This window comes from Trachinotus anak, unplaced genomic scaffold (genome assembly GCF_046630095.1).
Source record: "Trachinotus anak isolate AG129_WGS33_773 ecotype Australia unplaced genomic scaffold, CSIRO_AGI_Tana_v1 ptg000018l, whole genome shotgun sequence".
In the NCBI taxonomy this organism is placed as follows: Eukaryota; Metazoa; Chordata; class Actinopteri; order Carangiformes; family Carangidae; genus Trachinotus; species Trachinotus anak.
Genome location: NW_027273869.1, coordinates 20,485,311 through 20,502,500, shown reverse-complemented (window position 1 = coordinate 20,502,500; position 17,190 = coordinate 20,485,311). Strand labels below are relative to the sequence as shown.

Below are 17,190 nucleotides of genomic sequence, written 5' to 3'. Positions count from 1 at the left end.
AGGGCCACACCTTTGTAGACCGGGGCCTCTGAAAGATGTGGCCCCTGAGCTGGGACCCAGCTGCTGTGTGTTCACCATAAAGACTACAATACCCATGAGCCTCAGCTGCTCAGAGGAAGAAGAAACATGTCACTTTCCTTGTTGTGCAATAAAATGAGAAATAACATTTCATCACAGGAGCCTCAGACAACATCTGTATGAAAACAGCAACATGTGGATGTTTCCTCCTGTCAATCAATCAGTTTCCGATCATCAATCTGCTCTAATCAATCACAGCTGATGTTTGAAAGGACTTCATCTTCACAGACATGATCAGTGTGTTTGCAATAATAATGAAACCTGAGCCCAGTCCTGACTGATTCTTCTTCTCTGACAGCTGTTCGTCTGTGTAAAGATCGTGTGTGTGTCTGTGTTCCAGATGTTTGTGTTATGTTTTCATCAAACATGCATCTTCTTTTACTACAGCTAATGCAGCTCAGACTCACGTCACATCTCATCGACAGGTAACAGTTTGTAACGAGGTGACACACACTGATCTCTTCGCCTGTGCAGGTACAAACAGGTTGAATAGAGAAGACAAGAAGAATTCATTTGTTTGTTTATTGATGTTAAAACAGTGACTTTCAAATAAAAACAGGAAGTGAAAGAGAGAAGGTCGATTTAAAAGTAGAGTTTAGTTACCCACCCCCCCGACCTATGGGGCAACAGTAGACTATAATTAATGAGCCAAGGTGGTCCGAGTGTGTGTGTGTGTGTGTGTGTGTGTGTGTGTGTGTGTGTGTGTGTGTGTGTGTGTGTGTCCTTGACCAGGTGCACTGCCTTTATTCAGTTTGTCTCCACCTCTTTCGTCCTTTTTATTCTCATATTTTCTGTTCACTCTGACTTTACTGGAACGTCACTGAGTTTCCTGTAGTTTGTTATGTGTGTGTGTGTGTGTTGTCTCTCTCTGTCGACATTGTTCAACCAGCTCGTTGTCTTAATTAGTGTCTTTGTTGTCGTCAGTCGACAGCTTTGTTCCAATTAATGTGTCAGTGATCAGACAGAGATGAGGTCATTGTTAATTACAGAGCCTGTGATTGGACGCTGTGATCAGGTAAACACTGCTGTCCTCTGAGAGGACACACACACACCTGCAGGATACACACTTGAAAGCTCTGGTACGTGACCTTGAGTTAAGATTTTCTAATGAGGTGTTTTCTGTGTAAACAGTTCAGATTAATAAACCTCATGATCATCAAACAGATCAGAGGTCACCAGGTCAGAGGTCACCGGGTCAGAGGTCACCGGATCAGAGGTCACCTTTCCTGTTATTCAGGTCTGAAGCTGCAGAGGAGACGAGCAGGAAACAGGACTGAACAACTGAGGAGGAGGAGGAGGAGGAAGAGGAGGAGGGCGTCGGCTCCTGGATTAGAAATCCGGCTGGTTAAATTAGGAGGGAGTATATTTAGCTCCTGGTGCCCCCCCCCACCCCCACCCACCCCCTCTCAGAGGCATTAATTACAGCTGTCCATTCAGACTAATAATACCCCCACTAATGCTGCTGCTGGAGGAGGAGGAGGAGGAGGTCTGATCAGCTGATCCTAGTTGTTTTATGTCAGTGAGTCGAGGTCAGAGACAAACCTCTTCTCTGGACCTGGATTCTGGATCAGGTCTAAGACTGTGACCTGAGGAACTAACAGAATCAACAACATCTGTAAAGACAGATCTTTGATCCAGAGTCTGATCAGGTTTTACTCAACAAGGATCTGAACCTGAACCTGAGGCTGCAGATAGCTCCGCCCACCCTCACCTGGTCACCTGACCGACCAGCTGCTGCGTCAGTCATCAGCTGCAGGAGCTGTGTGTGTGTGTGTGTGTGTGTGTGTGTGTGTGTGTGTGTGTGTGTGTGTGTGTGTGTGTGTGTGTGTGTGTCCTGTTTCAGTCTGCACACAGAGAGGATGAAAGGAAAGAAGGACGGAGGTTTAAAGGAAACTGATGATGATCAGAGAATCAGTGACACTCCAGCTCTTTGTTGATCTGATCTGTCTCTCTCTTCATCTTCGTCTTCGTCTTCGTCTTCATCTTCGTCTTCGTCCTGCTGATTAAATCTCGCCTCCCTCTCAGATCTCTGGGTTTTAGAATCTGGATCATATTTGACTGTTTACATGACACATTAAAATATTTTTAAGAATAAAAGTCCTGTGAACATTCAGCAGCTGAGAGTCAGTGTGATGAATGTCTGCTGCCACCTGCTGGTTTCCTGCTGCACCATCCACATCATGAGCTTTTATTTAACCTCAGAAAAGTCTCATTTGTCTCTTCTAAACTAGAGAGTTTCATCCTCTTCTCATGCTCCAGTTAATCCATAACTTCATTTTAGATTTTGTTTTTATTTTTCATTTTACTGTCATTATGAAAATAAAGATTATTCATTAATTTTGTGATCTTTCTACATCGCCCTCCTTTCACAATAAAAGCTCCATATGCTAGATCATTTTATGGCAGCTCAGTTTAGGTGAAGGTTGGGTCAGTTATCTGTACATCCATCTCTACTTACTGTGTCAGATTATACTTGTTTCAATATATTATGTATCATTTTATTAGATCTTCTAGATTTTCTGCTTATTTAAAAATTTAAACTCTTACGTCTTCTGATCTTTTACTTTTAATATGAATCACATTTGTCTTTGACCTGAGTTCATTTTATCCTCATGAAAAAAACCTGAGCAGCTGCTGCTGCTCAGGTTTGTTGCCTGACCCTGTTGCCTGGTTGAGACTCTTTGTGGCACGTCAGCAGATAAACTTTAATTATGCCTGCACAATCTGAACATATCAAACAGTCCACATTTATTTCATTCATTCATGTTGATAGATATAAAATCACTATAAAATGTCACTCTAATACTGTGTCATCAAATCACATGTGTTTTTCATCATTCACAAAATAAACTGATTCCTCTCTGCACTTACTTCCTGTGGTAAAAAAAAAAAGAAAAACTCGTCTTCACCTCCTCTTCTCAACAATAAGACCATTTTCTGTCAAAGAAAATAAAAAGAGGAAAAAAAGCTGTGAGAATAAATAAAATCAGGAGCAAATGTTTGTTAAAGTCACAGTTTGTCCTGATCGTCCGACGTCACTGCAGCTTTAAAACACATCACACAGGTTTAAGCGGGAAACAGCTGCTTCTCCTTGGACACAAAGATCTGCTGAGTGGTTTTATCCAATGATTAAGTTCATCATAAAAGGCTGATTGTCTTTCACTTCATTGAGTCAATCTGAGGCAGGTGAGAACCTCATCTGCCCCCCCCTCCTCTGATCTACGCTCCCATCCACACAAACTGTTTAACTGTGACCGATCAACTGATAAACTGACATTACATCATTCCCCCCCGATCACACTGTGTGACAGAGCATCAGTGTAGCTGAGTGTCAGGCCACGTAGGTCACATGAAGCTGTGTCTAATGAAGCTCATTAACAATCAATAGAAAACTGTAGAGTTGCTGCAGAGACAGAAACAGGACGACACAGATGAAAACTGTCGCCTGGAACACAAGTGAAGAGTCTTCAGTGCATTGTGGAGGGTGAGAGACTGCAGAGGGGGGTCGGACACGAGGACCAAGAGTTCAGGTTTAAGGGACGGTGACGTGGAAGGGACTGCCGGGGACGTTCTCGTCCCCCCACTTGACAATGAGGATGTAGCTGCCCTGCTCTTTGACGGTGTACGTGACGTTGTACATCCTGTTGCCCATGTGTTTGACATACACCTCCTCACAGGGGGTCTTCGGCCCGTGGACCCCCACCATCAGCATGTTGGTGCCTGCAGAGCGGACAACAGAGACACCAGTGTTTTTCAGTATCATAAAAAACATGTTAATGTCTCTGTGAGTTTACTTCCTGTCCTCACCTGCTTTGCTGCAGTCGACTGTGAACGTGTTCTTCTGACCAACAAAGGCCTTTGATAGGCCAGCGCCTCTGGAGATGACTTTACTGGCGTCTGAGGAGAATTTGGGTAAAGAGGCAAAGGCCCCGCCCATCACTGACGACTTGGTGACAGTTTCCACAAGAACAGATGACGTCTCGTGCAGACTGTGTCCTCCGGACAGACGAGGTCCTGCAGAGAGATTAAAAGAAACATGATCTTAGAGCAGCAGCAAAAAGTTCCTTCATTAGGTTCTAGGTCATTTATAAGGTCCTGTGGGTCCTGTAGGTGGTTTCAGAGGCCTTAGAGGAGGTTCTAGAGGTCTTTGGAGGATCTTGTGATCTTTGAGTCTCAAGGAGATTTCAGGCATCTTCTAGGTGGCTTTATTTTCAAAGCTAACACTGGTTCTGGTCCAGTCCAAAGTCCATAAAAATCATAAAAATCCTGGTCCAGGGTTTAAATACAGCAGAACTAGTTTGGGGCTTTTTGAGTCGTGTCTGTAATACAGGGATGCAGGCTGGGTTCAGGTCTCAGTTTTAGACTTGTGCAGAACTCCAGCATGTCAGTGTGATGAGGATGGTCAGCTGATTCACCTGAGACTTTGGCCTTGAAGGGGCTTCCTACAATGTGCTGGGGTCCTCCGTACTTGATGGAGATCAAGTAGTTTCCTGGAGCCATGGGTGTGTAGGAGACCTTGTAGCCCTCAGGACAGTCCTGACAGTCCATCTTCACTTTGGATGGTCCATCGATGGTCACGGACAGAGCTCCTGAGCCGGCATTACAGGTGTTCACAATGAACTCTGATGCCACACCTGAAGGAGGAGACCAACACCCATTAAATGTTCTTCAATGGATAATTCAAAGTTTTAGAATTAAGGTGTTTATTGTTGGTCAGTACCTGTGGTTCCTCCCTCAAGTCCTGGTCCAAAGGCAGACACCATGCCAGGATCTCCAACCTGTCCCGGTTCTCCTACTCGGATCTTGAAGGGGCTGCCTGGGACGTGACTGCCGTTGAAACGAACATCAATAGAGTGAACACCGTTTTCCCTGGGGATGAACCTGATAGCGTGCTGATCTGTAGAAACAGGACAATTCATTAGACTCACACTGGGTTACGTTAGACGCTGCAGAAGCAGTTACTCGCTGCAATAATTCTGTTTGGTCCTGATTCACTTGAAGAAATTCTGGGTAGATGTCAGAGTTGCAATTAAGAGGTGTCAGATCATCAGGATCATCAGCTAGATACAGTTGGGTGTCATCTGCATAGCGATGAACATGAATATTGTGATATGATAATGGTATGTGAAGGTAAAACCTAATAAGTAGTGGACCCAGACTTGAGCCTTGTGGTACTCCATATTCAATATATGAAACAGAGAAAAGCAAAAGACCCAGATTCAAACCTTCCAGTGCCCCGTCTGGGACATGGAAAAGTAGTGGACCCAGTGTTGAGTCTTGTGGTACTCTGTGTGAAATTTTAAGGTTTCTGCTGAATTTTACATCAAATCTTTTCATTGGACAGTTTGAACACTCAGTGACAGTTGCTGGATCTTACCACTGTCCATCTCAGTGATGTAGCACTCCTCTATGGCTCCTGATGGTGTGTGGATCTTGGCATCAATCAGCCCTCTGGCTCCATTCAGCTGTACAGCAAAGGAAGCCTCCTGCCCCACTTTCAGACCCTTTTCCTGATAAGGAACAAAGGGGAAATTATCTGTTAGCTTTATTGCAGGCTGTAAATGTACGTGCAGGTTGAAATATACATTTTCCATCCACACATCAACATTTCAGACATGAGTGTAAATTAGGGATTTAATCTAGGGTTAATCAAAGTTAACAGTAATTTCCAAGTTGTTTATTAATGCAATTTATTCATAATTTTTCCAACAAAAATGTCATAACGAGACATTTGAAATTGTTGATGAAAGAGTTTGTATTTCTTGTGTCTTTTTTATTTCTAATTATCTCCCTCTGTTGTGAGGCCTGAAGAAAGTTCGTCTTTGTGTAAATGTGCATGAGGAGACGTTTAACAGCTTTAACTTTCAGTGTTAACCACAAAGGTCAGAGGTTAAATATACAGATATAACAGGAAGGTAGACAAGACACTTTTACACACTTGATCACAGAAATACACATGCTTCAGTCAGACACTAATAATAAATCTATTCGTGGGAAATCTAAATGTCACCTGTTAATATAGCAGATGACACATAAGAGGGTTTAATATGGACAGTTTATATAGACTGAGCTGTTTCTGTACAGACTGTGTCCTCTGATTTAATGATGGTGTCCTCTCACCTGCAGGCTGGTGATGGTGAGGCGGCGGGCATCGTCAGATAGCGTGGCGATGGGGACGATGAACGGAGAGTCTGGGATGTGTTCGTCGTTGAATTTAATAGAAACCTCATAATCACCTGGAGAGGAGACAGAAGAGCAGAGGGCCAAGTGAGAATACAAACTGTTCATATCATTATCACGTCACAGCATTATTATCTTAATGTTAATGGAGATCTACAATATGTTTTCAAAATTGAAGAATAAAGTGCAGTCAGTCAAAAATGTTCCTGCTCCAAAATATAAGACTGGTTTGTTGACTCTTCACATACCTATGTGTCTCCTCAGGCAACTCACTGGTTTGTTGTTTGCCTTGCAAATGTTGTACTTTGGATTTTGTTGTTAAGAACTTTATTTCTATTATGTAAGACGCTCCACCAGCTTCAGTTAGTGTAGTTGTAGCTGATTTCACTGATGTTGTAATTTTTTTCTTTTTGTGGCCGTCATTGCTATCAGCTGTGACAACATTTTACTGATGGATTGTGAAGTGAGTAAAGAGTGAAATCCTGTGTATGACATGTGACTGTGTTGTGTTGTTTCATTATTTGTTTGGCTGGTTTCAGATCATCAGGATCAGCTGCTGTGTAGACCTGAGTGTCATCTGCATAGTGACGAACGTTAACATTGTGTTTACATAAAAATAAAAATGTAGTGGACCCATAACTGAACCTTGTGGTACTCTATGTCACATTTAATATTCACTGTGAGAAGGCAACATTTCCATTCTACAGGTCAAACCTTTCACAGGAATCAGAGGTGGTCCTCTTATTTCTGTGTCTTAGGACCCTGGTCTAGAGTCTGTATTAGGAGTCTCACCAGGCTCCTGAACCACGTAGGCCACTCCGCAGGATCCATCCTTCCTGTCTTCAAAGGTGATCTCGGCCTTGCTGGGTCCCTCCACAGCGATGGAAAGACCCCCAGCTCCGGCCTCTCTGGTCCAGATACTGAACTCAGCTGAAACACATCACACATTAACTTTTATCTTTTATCTTCTCCTCACAAAAATGTTTTATAAAAATGATTTAAATCATATTCTCATCCATAGTCTGCATCTAAACTACCACGATATGATCAAAGTACAGAGGCACACCTGGGATCCCTGCCACTCCACGGTCCAGTCCAGTTCCTCCTGCTCTGACCTTGTGGGCCCCTCCTTCTCCCAGGGGCCCCACGGTGAACTGGAAGGGGCTCCCGGGTACATGTTGGCCCCGGTATTTAACATTAACGGTGTGAGGTCCCATCTCCTGAGGGATGAAGCGGACGCTGTAGGTGCTGTCCTCTCCTTTTATGATCTCTGCGTCCTCCGTCTTTCCCCCAGGACTCGTCACCTGAGCAGTCATCTCCTGGTTTCCTGCCTCACCTGAGAGGGAAGGGAGGAGGAACAAGACATGGATCAGATGATTAGTGGTCTGAAGAGTCTCCGGATGCCTGCAGAACATGCACAAAGATGCCATGGATCACACACCGGTTAATATCTCGTTAATACTATGATCAGGCTGTTGTCATGGGAATCACAGTTATTTTTGGTGGTCTGTACTAAGGTGCCTGGTCTACAGAAGCCCTATGGGGACATTACAAACTGTCTGGTGTCAGTGGAGACCGATGTATGCACTAGATGATTTTCAGGCACCAGAAACTTAAAAAAAACTTTTTGGCTCATGTCCCTTTAGAGACTCTGTACAATCCAACCACTTTTAAGACTTTTCATACGAATCTAATGCAAAGAAAATAAATGAATATATACATGACACTGCATCCTGCACCAAAGATTTCTCTCTCTGACAGAAAGGAGAGAAAGATGGAGATGAAATGACAGAAATGTAAAACAGCTACAATCGCAGTCAGAGTGGAAACACACATTTAAAGGAACCTGCTGAACATGACAGTGATGAGAGAATCATGAGCAGGTTTCTGTTAGAACACAGTCCCATCCAGTGGCCGCACATGCAGCACGAGGTGAACTGTGACAGAGACGACACGCGGCAAATGTTTCCGGTCTAACACACACACACACACACACACACACACACACACACACACACACACACACACACACACACACACACACAGAGAAACACTGTTAAATATCCTAAGTTAGATTTAGAGTTAGACACTCCTCACACACACACATGTCCTCACACACCGTCCTGCAGAGGCGGTCGGCTGCCGGCCGGCATGCCGCTGAACCCGCTCAGACTCTCTCGCCCCAGAAAGTCTCCGAACACATCTCTGAACGGGTCTCCTCCGACCTGCGTGCTCTCCTCCACGCGGACCTCCCTCTTCGTCTCTCCTGCTCGAGTCTTACTGATCTCCGTCCTCTCAGTCCGGGTGTATGTGTGACTGCTGCGAGTGAATGTCCGAGTCAGACGCTCCTGAGCCGAGACCATCTGAAACCAGTTCCCTAAAACCAGCAGGAGAAGCAGGGAGGAAGGAGGAAATGAGGGACAAAGAGAAGGAGGTGAAGTGAAGGAAGCAGGAGGACAGGTGCAGACAGGAGGGGACAGTGATGTCACAGCTCACCTGGTATTTTGAGGTTGAGGTCACAGGTGCTGCCCACAGTGGCGATGGAGGGAGCCTGACGTTTCCTAGTGATGCTCTCCTTCATCCGGCCCTCACCGAACACCTTGACCGTGAACGGACTTCCTGTTGGGACGAGACATGGTGACGTACAGAGAAGATATTAAACATTTAATGCAACTGTAAAGAACAGATGTTAAAATCAGCAACATAAAACCTGCAGCACAGACAGTTTATACCAAACAGTACAAAAAAAGTACTCACACATTTACAGAAGATATTTTTGTTTTTTATAAAAACTAACGGCTGCCTGGATCATCCTTTAAACAAGTGAAGTGAAGGTACAGCTGCTTTGGAGACTCACTGGCAGCGATAAAAGCTCGACACACGTCAAACCACAGGCAGGTTCCTGTGCAGACGTTAATGAGTCTGGCTCGTACCTGGGATGTGTTGGTCAGCAAACTTGATGTTAATGATGTAGTTTCCAGGTTCAGTAGGACAGTAGGTGACTTTACAGGTGCTGTCCTCCACGTCCTCACAGTTAATGTCCACTTTACTGGGACCCTCGATGGACAGACCCAGACCTCCATAACCTGAGAAAAGCAGAGGAGGGAAACACATCAAAAATACTCAAATCCAAAATCTGAAGTTAATACTGAACTGAACTAAGGTTCATCACAAGGTTTGTCAGGAAACAGTTTTCCTGGTATGAACAAACTGCAACTTTAAATCTTACCTGCGTTCCTGGTGTCGACGATGAACTCAGCCACCTCAAAGGTGTGTCCCTCCACCAGCCCCTGACCGTAAACCTTCACCTTACTGGCGTCTCCGATCTCCGACTGACCCACCATGATCTTAAATGGACTGTTGGTCACATGTTTCCCGCTCTTCTTCACGCTCACCACGTGTTCACCCACTTCCTTCGGTGTGAACGAGATACCTGCAGGCAGGAGAAACACCTCAGCTTCAGCTAGTCATCACTGATTATTAATGTTAATTACCAAGTTAACTCCCTAACATTACCACAATGTTAGCTTGAGCTTTAGCTCCCAGCCAAAGAACAGTAAAACTAGCCTCAACGTAGCGTTCAAGCCTCAAGTGTTGACTGAACTGTGCGTTTCCATTTGTGATGACTGTTCCTTTAAAGAATTGATGTTACACCCTCATAGAAACAGTCAGAAACTGTTCCTGGACTAAAACCAGAGCTGTGACCAATAGATAACTGACCGATGTGTCTGTTGGGAAGCCTCTTCAGCAGACATGGCTCCTCGTTTCCGGACGGCGCTCTGATAGTTGCCGTCAGACTGCTTAAGTCCGTCTCTGTGATCTTTAAGGAAACGTCTGTTGCCGTGCCAACATTAAGCTGAGATGTTCTCATGGAGTCATCACCTGCAGACAAAACAAAACAAGTCTTTCATCTCTACTATAGTTGCCAAAAACGGACGGTTTGGTCTGGATTGTTGGGACTTCACAGGAAGATAAAACAGAGTGTCGTCGGCATAAAGTGAAATAAATGATATGTGTAGATATAATATCACTGTGGAGAAGCATTTATAAAGAAAATAATGGTGCTTCTATAACCAAACCCTGGGAAACTGCAAAATATAACTCACACAGAGTCAGACACAGTTGAACTAGTCACATGAAAACATGAGCAATGAAAAAGTCTGATTGATGCATCTCTAAGCTAAAAGGATAAAAAACTTGAAGCTGGTAACACTTCTGAAAACCTCTAAAACAGAAGTGTCCATGAGTTTGTCTGCTTTTAGAAAAATAGTAAAACTTTCTGCAGAAACACAGAGTTTTGTTACCAGTGATCTTGGCAGTGAAGGGACTGCCCGGGATGTGTTTGTCATCAAACTTGACGATGATGTTGTAGTCTCCAGGTGCAGTGGGCAGGTAGGACACTGTACAGGTCCCATCTTTGTTGTCTTTACAGCTGATCTCTGCTTTAGACGGACCCTCGACAGCCAGAGAGAGACCACCTGCACAGAGACAAAGTAATAAAGGCCAGTCCATAATAATAGACTGGGCTGATACATTCAGTATAATGCTCATTTCCACCAGTCATTAACAGCACTGTGCTGAGAACACCCTCTGGTTAACAACAACACAATAACAATATTCACTGATCATCTACACTCACTTCTACTCTGCTGTTTTTTAAATCATTGTTATGAACCTTCCTGCAGGTGTTTCACATTAAAATCATTCCATAAGCTCCAGAATAATTAATTAATTTCTTCACACCCCCTGAATCTGATTGTGGTCCTACATCCTCTAATTTGGCCTCAAGAGGCCACCATATTCTGACATGAAAAAGTCTCTGAAGACTTTTTTTGGGAAGGATTTCTATGAAGTTGCACAATATGTTTGTATGTGTGCATATGTTTATATTTACATCATTGTTGTAATGTTTTATTGCCCTTTTTTCATTGTTTTATTGGTTAATAATAAAAAATTATTTTATTTTATTATCCTATTTTTTTCTTTTTTTCGGTCACATGTTTACAACATGTCAATAAACTCTCACTTCCTTACACATCACTGAACCAGTCAGAGTGTGTTGTTATTTCTACCTTCTCCAGCATCTTTCGTAACAATAGTGAAGGTGGCTGGTCTGTTCACAGTGCCGTGGCTCAGACCAGGACCGTACGCCGTCACATGACCACTGTTAATGGCATCGACATAGAACTGAAGAGGACTTCCTGGAACAGAGACAACAAACGCTGCATGAATGGGATGGTTCATGATTTTCTTTAATTTAAAACAGAAAGTCAGAGTCAGAGCAGTCTGAATAATCCTGAAGTTTTACCTGGGATGTGGTTTCCATCATATTTGATGTCCATCTCATGCAGACCTCGTTCAGTCGGGGAGTACTTCACAGTGACCGTGCCGTCCTTGTTGTCAGTGATGTGAGGACAGGCGGTTCGACCAGATGGCATCCGCACTTCACCTGGAGAACAAGTCACAAACAATCGTTCCTTCAGTATCATGGCTGCCACTGTGGCTTTGTTCACGGACATGACTCCTTCTCATTAAATCCCATGACACACTGCAACAATGAATGTATAATTCTAATAAGGTGTGTCTCCGAAGTCTGATATGTCCTGTTAGGGTACTGAGACACAAACAAACACATTTTGGATCTGCACATAAGATTTGCTGACAATAACAAAAAAACGACCACATTTAACCTTTAAACTCTACACAGCTACATGTCTTCCTGTAACAGTAACTCAGTATTATTATATATACATGTGTAAGATTCACACAGAACTGGGTTTTTGATAAATAAAGAAAATTAAACTCATAGTGAACTGTATGGTTTCCTCCCTTCTCTCATCTTCACAAGTTAACACACACATTTCACCATATCTGAACCACAGATGTAGTTTAAACAGAAAAGTGGCTTACCAACACTCGCACACATGTATATGTTATTGATCATGATAAATAAGGAAGATCAGATCATGTTGATCTGTTTTCATGCAGATACCTGATGTAAAATGAAGTCAAATCCCTGCAGTCACATGGAAACAGTGTAAAAACATCTCACCTGTGATTTCTCCTTTCTGCACAGTGAAGGGAATGACCAGACTGAAGGGACGGAGCATCGGCTCCATCCCATCCACGGGGCTGATGGGATCATTGGTTGCCTAAACCAGAGCCAGAGAAGGGGGGTGTTAGTGTCACCATACTGGGAACTCTGGGAAATCAGCCAGAGAGTGGAGGGGGGAGGAGGAAGCACAGCAGGTCTGGTCTGGTGTGAGGCAGACCAGTCTGAGACTGGTCTAAAACCAGTTAGAGAAAACCATCACCATTTATCTGTTGGTGCATAAACAGATGCTCAACACTGTCCACAGCTCCATACAAATAAAACTAGAAGCTATTAAATAAATACACAAAAAATTAAAACAAATACATAATAAAATCATTTAAATTAACTTATCTTTTTTAATACATTTTTTAAAAATCAAGCAAAAATAAAAATACGAATTATAAAATTTGAAATACATAGTGTTAGTGACAGCAGACCCTGCATGCCGCCCCCCTCCCCCCCAGCAGCAGTTTACAGATGACCGTGCAGATTAAACATGCAGCACCATGCTGAGCCAAATGACATCTCTCAGTGAATGTGGGCTGTTATTGACTGTGTGAAGCTGCAGTGACATGACAGAGGCTGAGCTGAGGTCAGTTTATATGAAGAGCTGATCTGAGAGCAGAGTCACATGTAAATACAGTGTACAGTGTTTAATGTTGTGTACAGTGTTTAACGATGTGCACAGTTTAAAGTTGTGTGCAGTTTAATGTTGTGTACAGTGTTTAACGTTGTGTACAGTTTGATGTTGTGAACAGTGTTTAATGTTGTGTACAGTTTAATGTTGTCTACCCATTGAGGGGAGAAGCCCACATAGGGAGAGTAGGGCTGCTGTAACTGAAGCTTGTCACATGGCTCCTCTATTATTGGGATGGTGTCACTCGCCTAACAGGGAACAAGTGCAACCGTTAAACACAAACACACACACACACACACACACACACACACACACACACACACACACACACACACACACACACACACAAAACACACAACCATGCACAAACACAACTCTAACTCTAACACAAGCCCTTAAAAACACTGTGTGTGATGTTTAACTGATCCATTAACGATGATTGAAGGTGTTATTTAGGTTCATGTTGGGGCTCAGAATATTTTCAGCTGATAATTCATGAGATTTTAACAGATTTACCATCTTTGGAAACTGTCCTTGATAAGGATTTATGGGTAAAAACATCTGTTTCATGTAGAAAACAACATCACAAGCAGCTCCTACATTAATATACAAATTCATCATTAAATGGATTCTCTCCACAATTAAAGGATTTTAAATGGGTGATAACAGAACAGACAGGCTGACAGTAATCCCTAAAATAAGGGACAAGAGATTTTGCTAATTACACTGTGAAGACTCACTTTAAATATGTTAATCACATCTTTAATAATGGTTAAATGAATGTCATTTCAAACTAATAAAAAATAGAAATAAAAACCATGTGAGGGCTGTTTGACCAGTCAGTGTATTCAAGGGTAGATTAAGTATTAACTGAGGTTATTTAAAGGTTTATTGTTTCACAGACACAACTGACAAACATGGAAGTGATGCTAATAATGCTAATAATGCTAAGCTAATTTTCAGTTATAAAACACACCAAGCTGCACAACATCCTCTGTTAAAGATCTGCTGTAATTCTATCAATCACAATATATATCTAATGATCCAGTGGTTCCCAGACTGTACAGCTGGTCACCTGGTTTTCCCATCAGCCCCACTGTCGTCACCATTATCACCATCATCATCATCATCACTGAGCTTTAGCTGATGAACCAAGGACTTCCTGTCTGGGAACCACTGGTCTCCGTGCCGGTCTCTGCAGGTCTGGGACTCACCACCACGTGAAAGGGGCTGTTGGGAATCTGTTCCCCTCCAAACCGGATTGTGATGACGTATTTCCCAGGCTCGGGGGCCGTGTAGTAAATATCAAACGTTCCGTCTGCGTTCTCCACCACGTCCACGTCCAGCTCCGCTCCGTCAGGGGTTGACACCTTACAGGTCACTTTACCTTTCCCAGCAGCCTTTGCGTCCACGGTGATGACCGTCTCTTCACCAATCTGGATGGTTGGGCCAATACCTGATCCTGGAGAGAAAGAGGACGGATCAGGAGACTCTTCCTGACCACTGACAGCTTCAAACCTTTATTGTGAAGTAACTGAGATTATTTACAGCCTTATAGAATATAAGCCTGAACAGAGAAGCAGGCCTCACTTCTTGTTCCTCCTCAAAAACTACAAAGACCTACAGCTCAGCCCTAACAGGAAGTGTGTTTAGAAGACGAAGAAGAAGTGAGCTGTCATGTGACTCACCCAGTCCGTGTCCTCCGATCGACACTGTAGGAAAACAACAACAGAGACAGCGATGCTGTGACAGTTTCAGGTTATGAAGTCTGATCATTTGACGAAGCAGTGGAGAGCGGTTTCTAACCTGTGACCAGACACTTGCTGGCGTCCCCTGAGGGGAGGGCGTGGATTCGGTACGGCGAGTACGGGATCTCGTCTCCTCCGTATTTGATGGTGATGGTGTAGCGTCCCGTCATGTCGGGGACGTAGGACACTGTGTATGTCCCGTCTCTGTTGTCGCGGATGTTCGCCTTCTTGGGTTTTCCCTCCGGATCCTGGAGACATGCAGACATGAAGTCAGTGGTGTGTTTGTTTGTGGCCACGCTTCAGTTACACTGAAGTAAAGACTAGTGTGAAGTGAGGTTCTGGTCTCCAACCGTGGGCCGTAGTCAGTCACATGACCTCATTCCGGGACCGGCCAGGGCCAGGATCACACCGATTGAGAGGTGTCTGTGCATGTCCTCATTAGTCCTCATTAGTTTGTAAACAGAACAAAACTATGCAGTATAATGATGAAGCGTCTGTCCTGTACCTGACGGACTCAGAGCAGCTGGTGGAGACCGAACACTGAGCGAACAGAGGGACACTGGACTGAGACTGATCAGGTGACACAGACACCACCACACCTGGATCATCATGTCGACCTGTAGCTGCTATGATTAGTGATATAATCTGATCATATGTCAGACGTCATGATGTCACATGGCTCCAGACGTTTTACCTACAGCTCAGTGTCCTCAGGTCAGTTTCAGTCTCTACAGTCATGACATCACAACAATAAACTAAGATCTGGTTTGGACTCGAGGGCCCCGTGGTCCACAGGCCCCACATGATGGTCTGCCCGGAGGACCAGGTCCCAGCCCTGCAGGACTCTGGACTGCACGGCTGCTGGTTTGAGACCAGTGGTGTTCACTCACTCACATATACTGATGACATCACACAGGGTCTACGTCTAAAAGCAGCAGAGCAAGGTGGAGGGACAGATGGAGGTGGGTTTACCAAGCGCTCCGGTTAGTGGAGAACCGAAAACCACGTCCATGTGTTAGCTCAGTTCACAAACTGGATGGAGGTCAGTCCACATGGAGACCACAGAGGGGGAAGGGTGGGATGGGGGTGGGGGGGTGGAGGCATGAAAATACTGAAACTCATTAAAAATTAATGAATTAGAATTTGACATATTTATCTGTAGAGTTCATGCCTGTCAAACAGCACATTTCTCCACAGGTCAAGTTTCATCAACGAATAAATGATGTGATGTGAGATTTTAATAGATCATCTTCACAGTTCAGGACTTTTCATCTGAAAACTGATCAACTATTGATTAAGTGATCTGTGAATGTTCATGTGGGTGAAAAATAACTGAACAGGCTTCATTTTCTACAGGAAGTGTTTGTGCACTAAAAGTAGACAAAGTGGCAGCTAAACTATAAATACTGAAAGAAGTATAATCAGTGATGAATGAATGACGAAAGCAGTTGAAGTGTCAGTGATGAAACCCTTTATAAGCCCTTAAACTGTGCAGATAATTCATTAAAACACCTTAATGTAAAATACATTACAATCTAAATATCCTTAAAATCTCCTTTAAAGTGTCTTAATGACACGGTTGTTAATCATCATGAGTAACAAGGCCACAGACTCGTTAAGAGTTACAGTCTGTGTCAGCCATGTTGGGTGAGGCAGGGAGGAGGGGTACGAGAGGGTGTTGGGGGGACATAAGACGAGATGGGGGGGTTGAAAGAGTGCAGGCCTTACACAGCCTCTCTTAAGAATACTGAAGGGGATGGTTTTCTTTACTATATGAGTCTCCCACACCCTCCTGCCCCAGTCCTCCACAAACACAGAGGCCTCTCGCCTGCACCCATCCGGACCCTGCAGCAGCAGCGAGCAGCCCCCGCCAGCGGAGCAGGACGTCACATGGAGAGTTTGAACCAGGGTTAAAAGAGTCAGTAACACAGACACTGTTCAGACAAGAGCAAGAAGAGAGTGGGAGAGCAGCTTACACTCCATCACCTGGTCTAACATCACCTGATCCCACACCTGTCTACTGCAGAGAAACAACAGACATCTGCTCAAATACTACACTAGTGTTTCCTCCCTGTTCCTCTACTCCTCTACATTTATTCATCATCTGCAGTTACACAGGTCAGTTTCACAAACATGAAGGTATCACTGAGAACAGACACAGGGAAGAGTCAGATCCTACAACAACCTGCTCATCACATCAAACCTTTTTATTGGTATGAGAAAAAAACACACAATAACAAAGAAAATCTGGTCCAAATGTCAGTGTCATGAATTCTAAGCTCAGACTCTGTGGGTCATAATTATCTGCACAACAGAACAGAAAGAAATCACCTGCTCAGTGTTTTCAAATGAAACTTTAGTTTTCTGGAATCACTGATCAGACTGAAGTGGATCAGGCTCTCTGTACCTCACACATCTTATTTTAGGTCCTTTCACACATTTGGAAACAGACT

General features: G+C 43.8%; 1 protein-coding gene and 1 long non-coding RNA gene across 8 annotated transcripts in view; both read right to left on the bottom strand.

The window, feature by feature from the left end:
- Nucleotides 1-740: 740 nt before the first annotated feature.
- LOC139635381 (uncharacterized) lies at nucleotides 741-1,455 on the bottom strand. Its single transcript, XR_011694197.1, has 2 exons — nucleotides 878-1,455; nucleotides 741-834 (listed from the first exon to the last, which is right to left on the bottom strand). It is a non-coding gene; the product is annotated as an uncharacterized lncRNA (long non-coding RNA).
- Nucleotides 1,456-2,803: 1,348 nt separating this feature from the next.
- The window catches only part of LOC139635374 (filamin-C-like), a 47,066-nt gene continuing 32,679 nt past the window's right edge, over nucleotides 2,804-17,190 (bottom strand). For 3 of the 7 annotated variants that reach the window (XM_071502636.1, XM_071502637.1, XM_071502639.1), the window contains 21 exons: nucleotides 14,796-14,985; nucleotides 14,678-14,701; nucleotides 14,204-14,451; nucleotides 13,145-13,237; nucleotides 12,311-12,410; nucleotides 11,567-11,707; nucleotides 11,331-11,459; nucleotides 10,563-10,736; nucleotides 9,979-10,140; nucleotides 9,488-9,691; nucleotides 9,192-9,344; nucleotides 8,755-8,877; nucleotides 8,378-8,635; nucleotides 7,325-7,594; nucleotides 7,051-7,188; nucleotides 6,199-6,314; nucleotides 5,456-5,588; nucleotides 4,799-4,975; nucleotides 4,494-4,712; nucleotides 3,886-4,092; nucleotides 2,804-3,798 (listed from right to left, as the gene is read on the bottom strand). In XM_071502636.1, the coding sequence (XP_071358737.1) occupies nucleotides 3,611-3,798; nucleotides 3,886-4,092; nucleotides 4,494-4,712; nucleotides 4,799-4,975; nucleotides 5,456-5,588; nucleotides 6,199-6,314; nucleotides 7,051-7,188; nucleotides 7,325-7,594; nucleotides 8,378-8,635; nucleotides 8,755-8,877; nucleotides 9,192-9,344; nucleotides 9,488-9,691; nucleotides 9,979-10,140; nucleotides 10,563-10,736; nucleotides 11,331-11,459; nucleotides 11,567-11,707; nucleotides 12,311-12,410; nucleotides 13,145-13,237; nucleotides 14,204-14,451; nucleotides 14,678-14,701; nucleotides 14,796-14,985 (3,447 nt within the window). In that variant the 3' untranslated portion in view covers nucleotides 2,804-3,610. The remainder of the gene's footprint in view (nucleotides 3,799-3,885; nucleotides 4,093-4,493; nucleotides 4,713-4,798; nucleotides 4,976-5,455; nucleotides 5,589-6,198; nucleotides 6,315-7,050; nucleotides 7,189-7,324; nucleotides 7,595-8,377; nucleotides 8,636-8,754; nucleotides 8,878-9,191; nucleotides 9,345-9,487; nucleotides 9,692-9,978; nucleotides 10,141-10,562; nucleotides 10,737-11,330; nucleotides 11,460-11,566; nucleotides 11,708-12,310; nucleotides 12,411-13,144; nucleotides 13,238-14,203; nucleotides 14,452-14,677; nucleotides 14,702-14,795; nucleotides 14,986-17,190) is intronic. The other 4 variants (XM_071502641.1, XM_071502643.1, XM_071502638.1 and 1 more) reach the window with 2 other exon arrangements.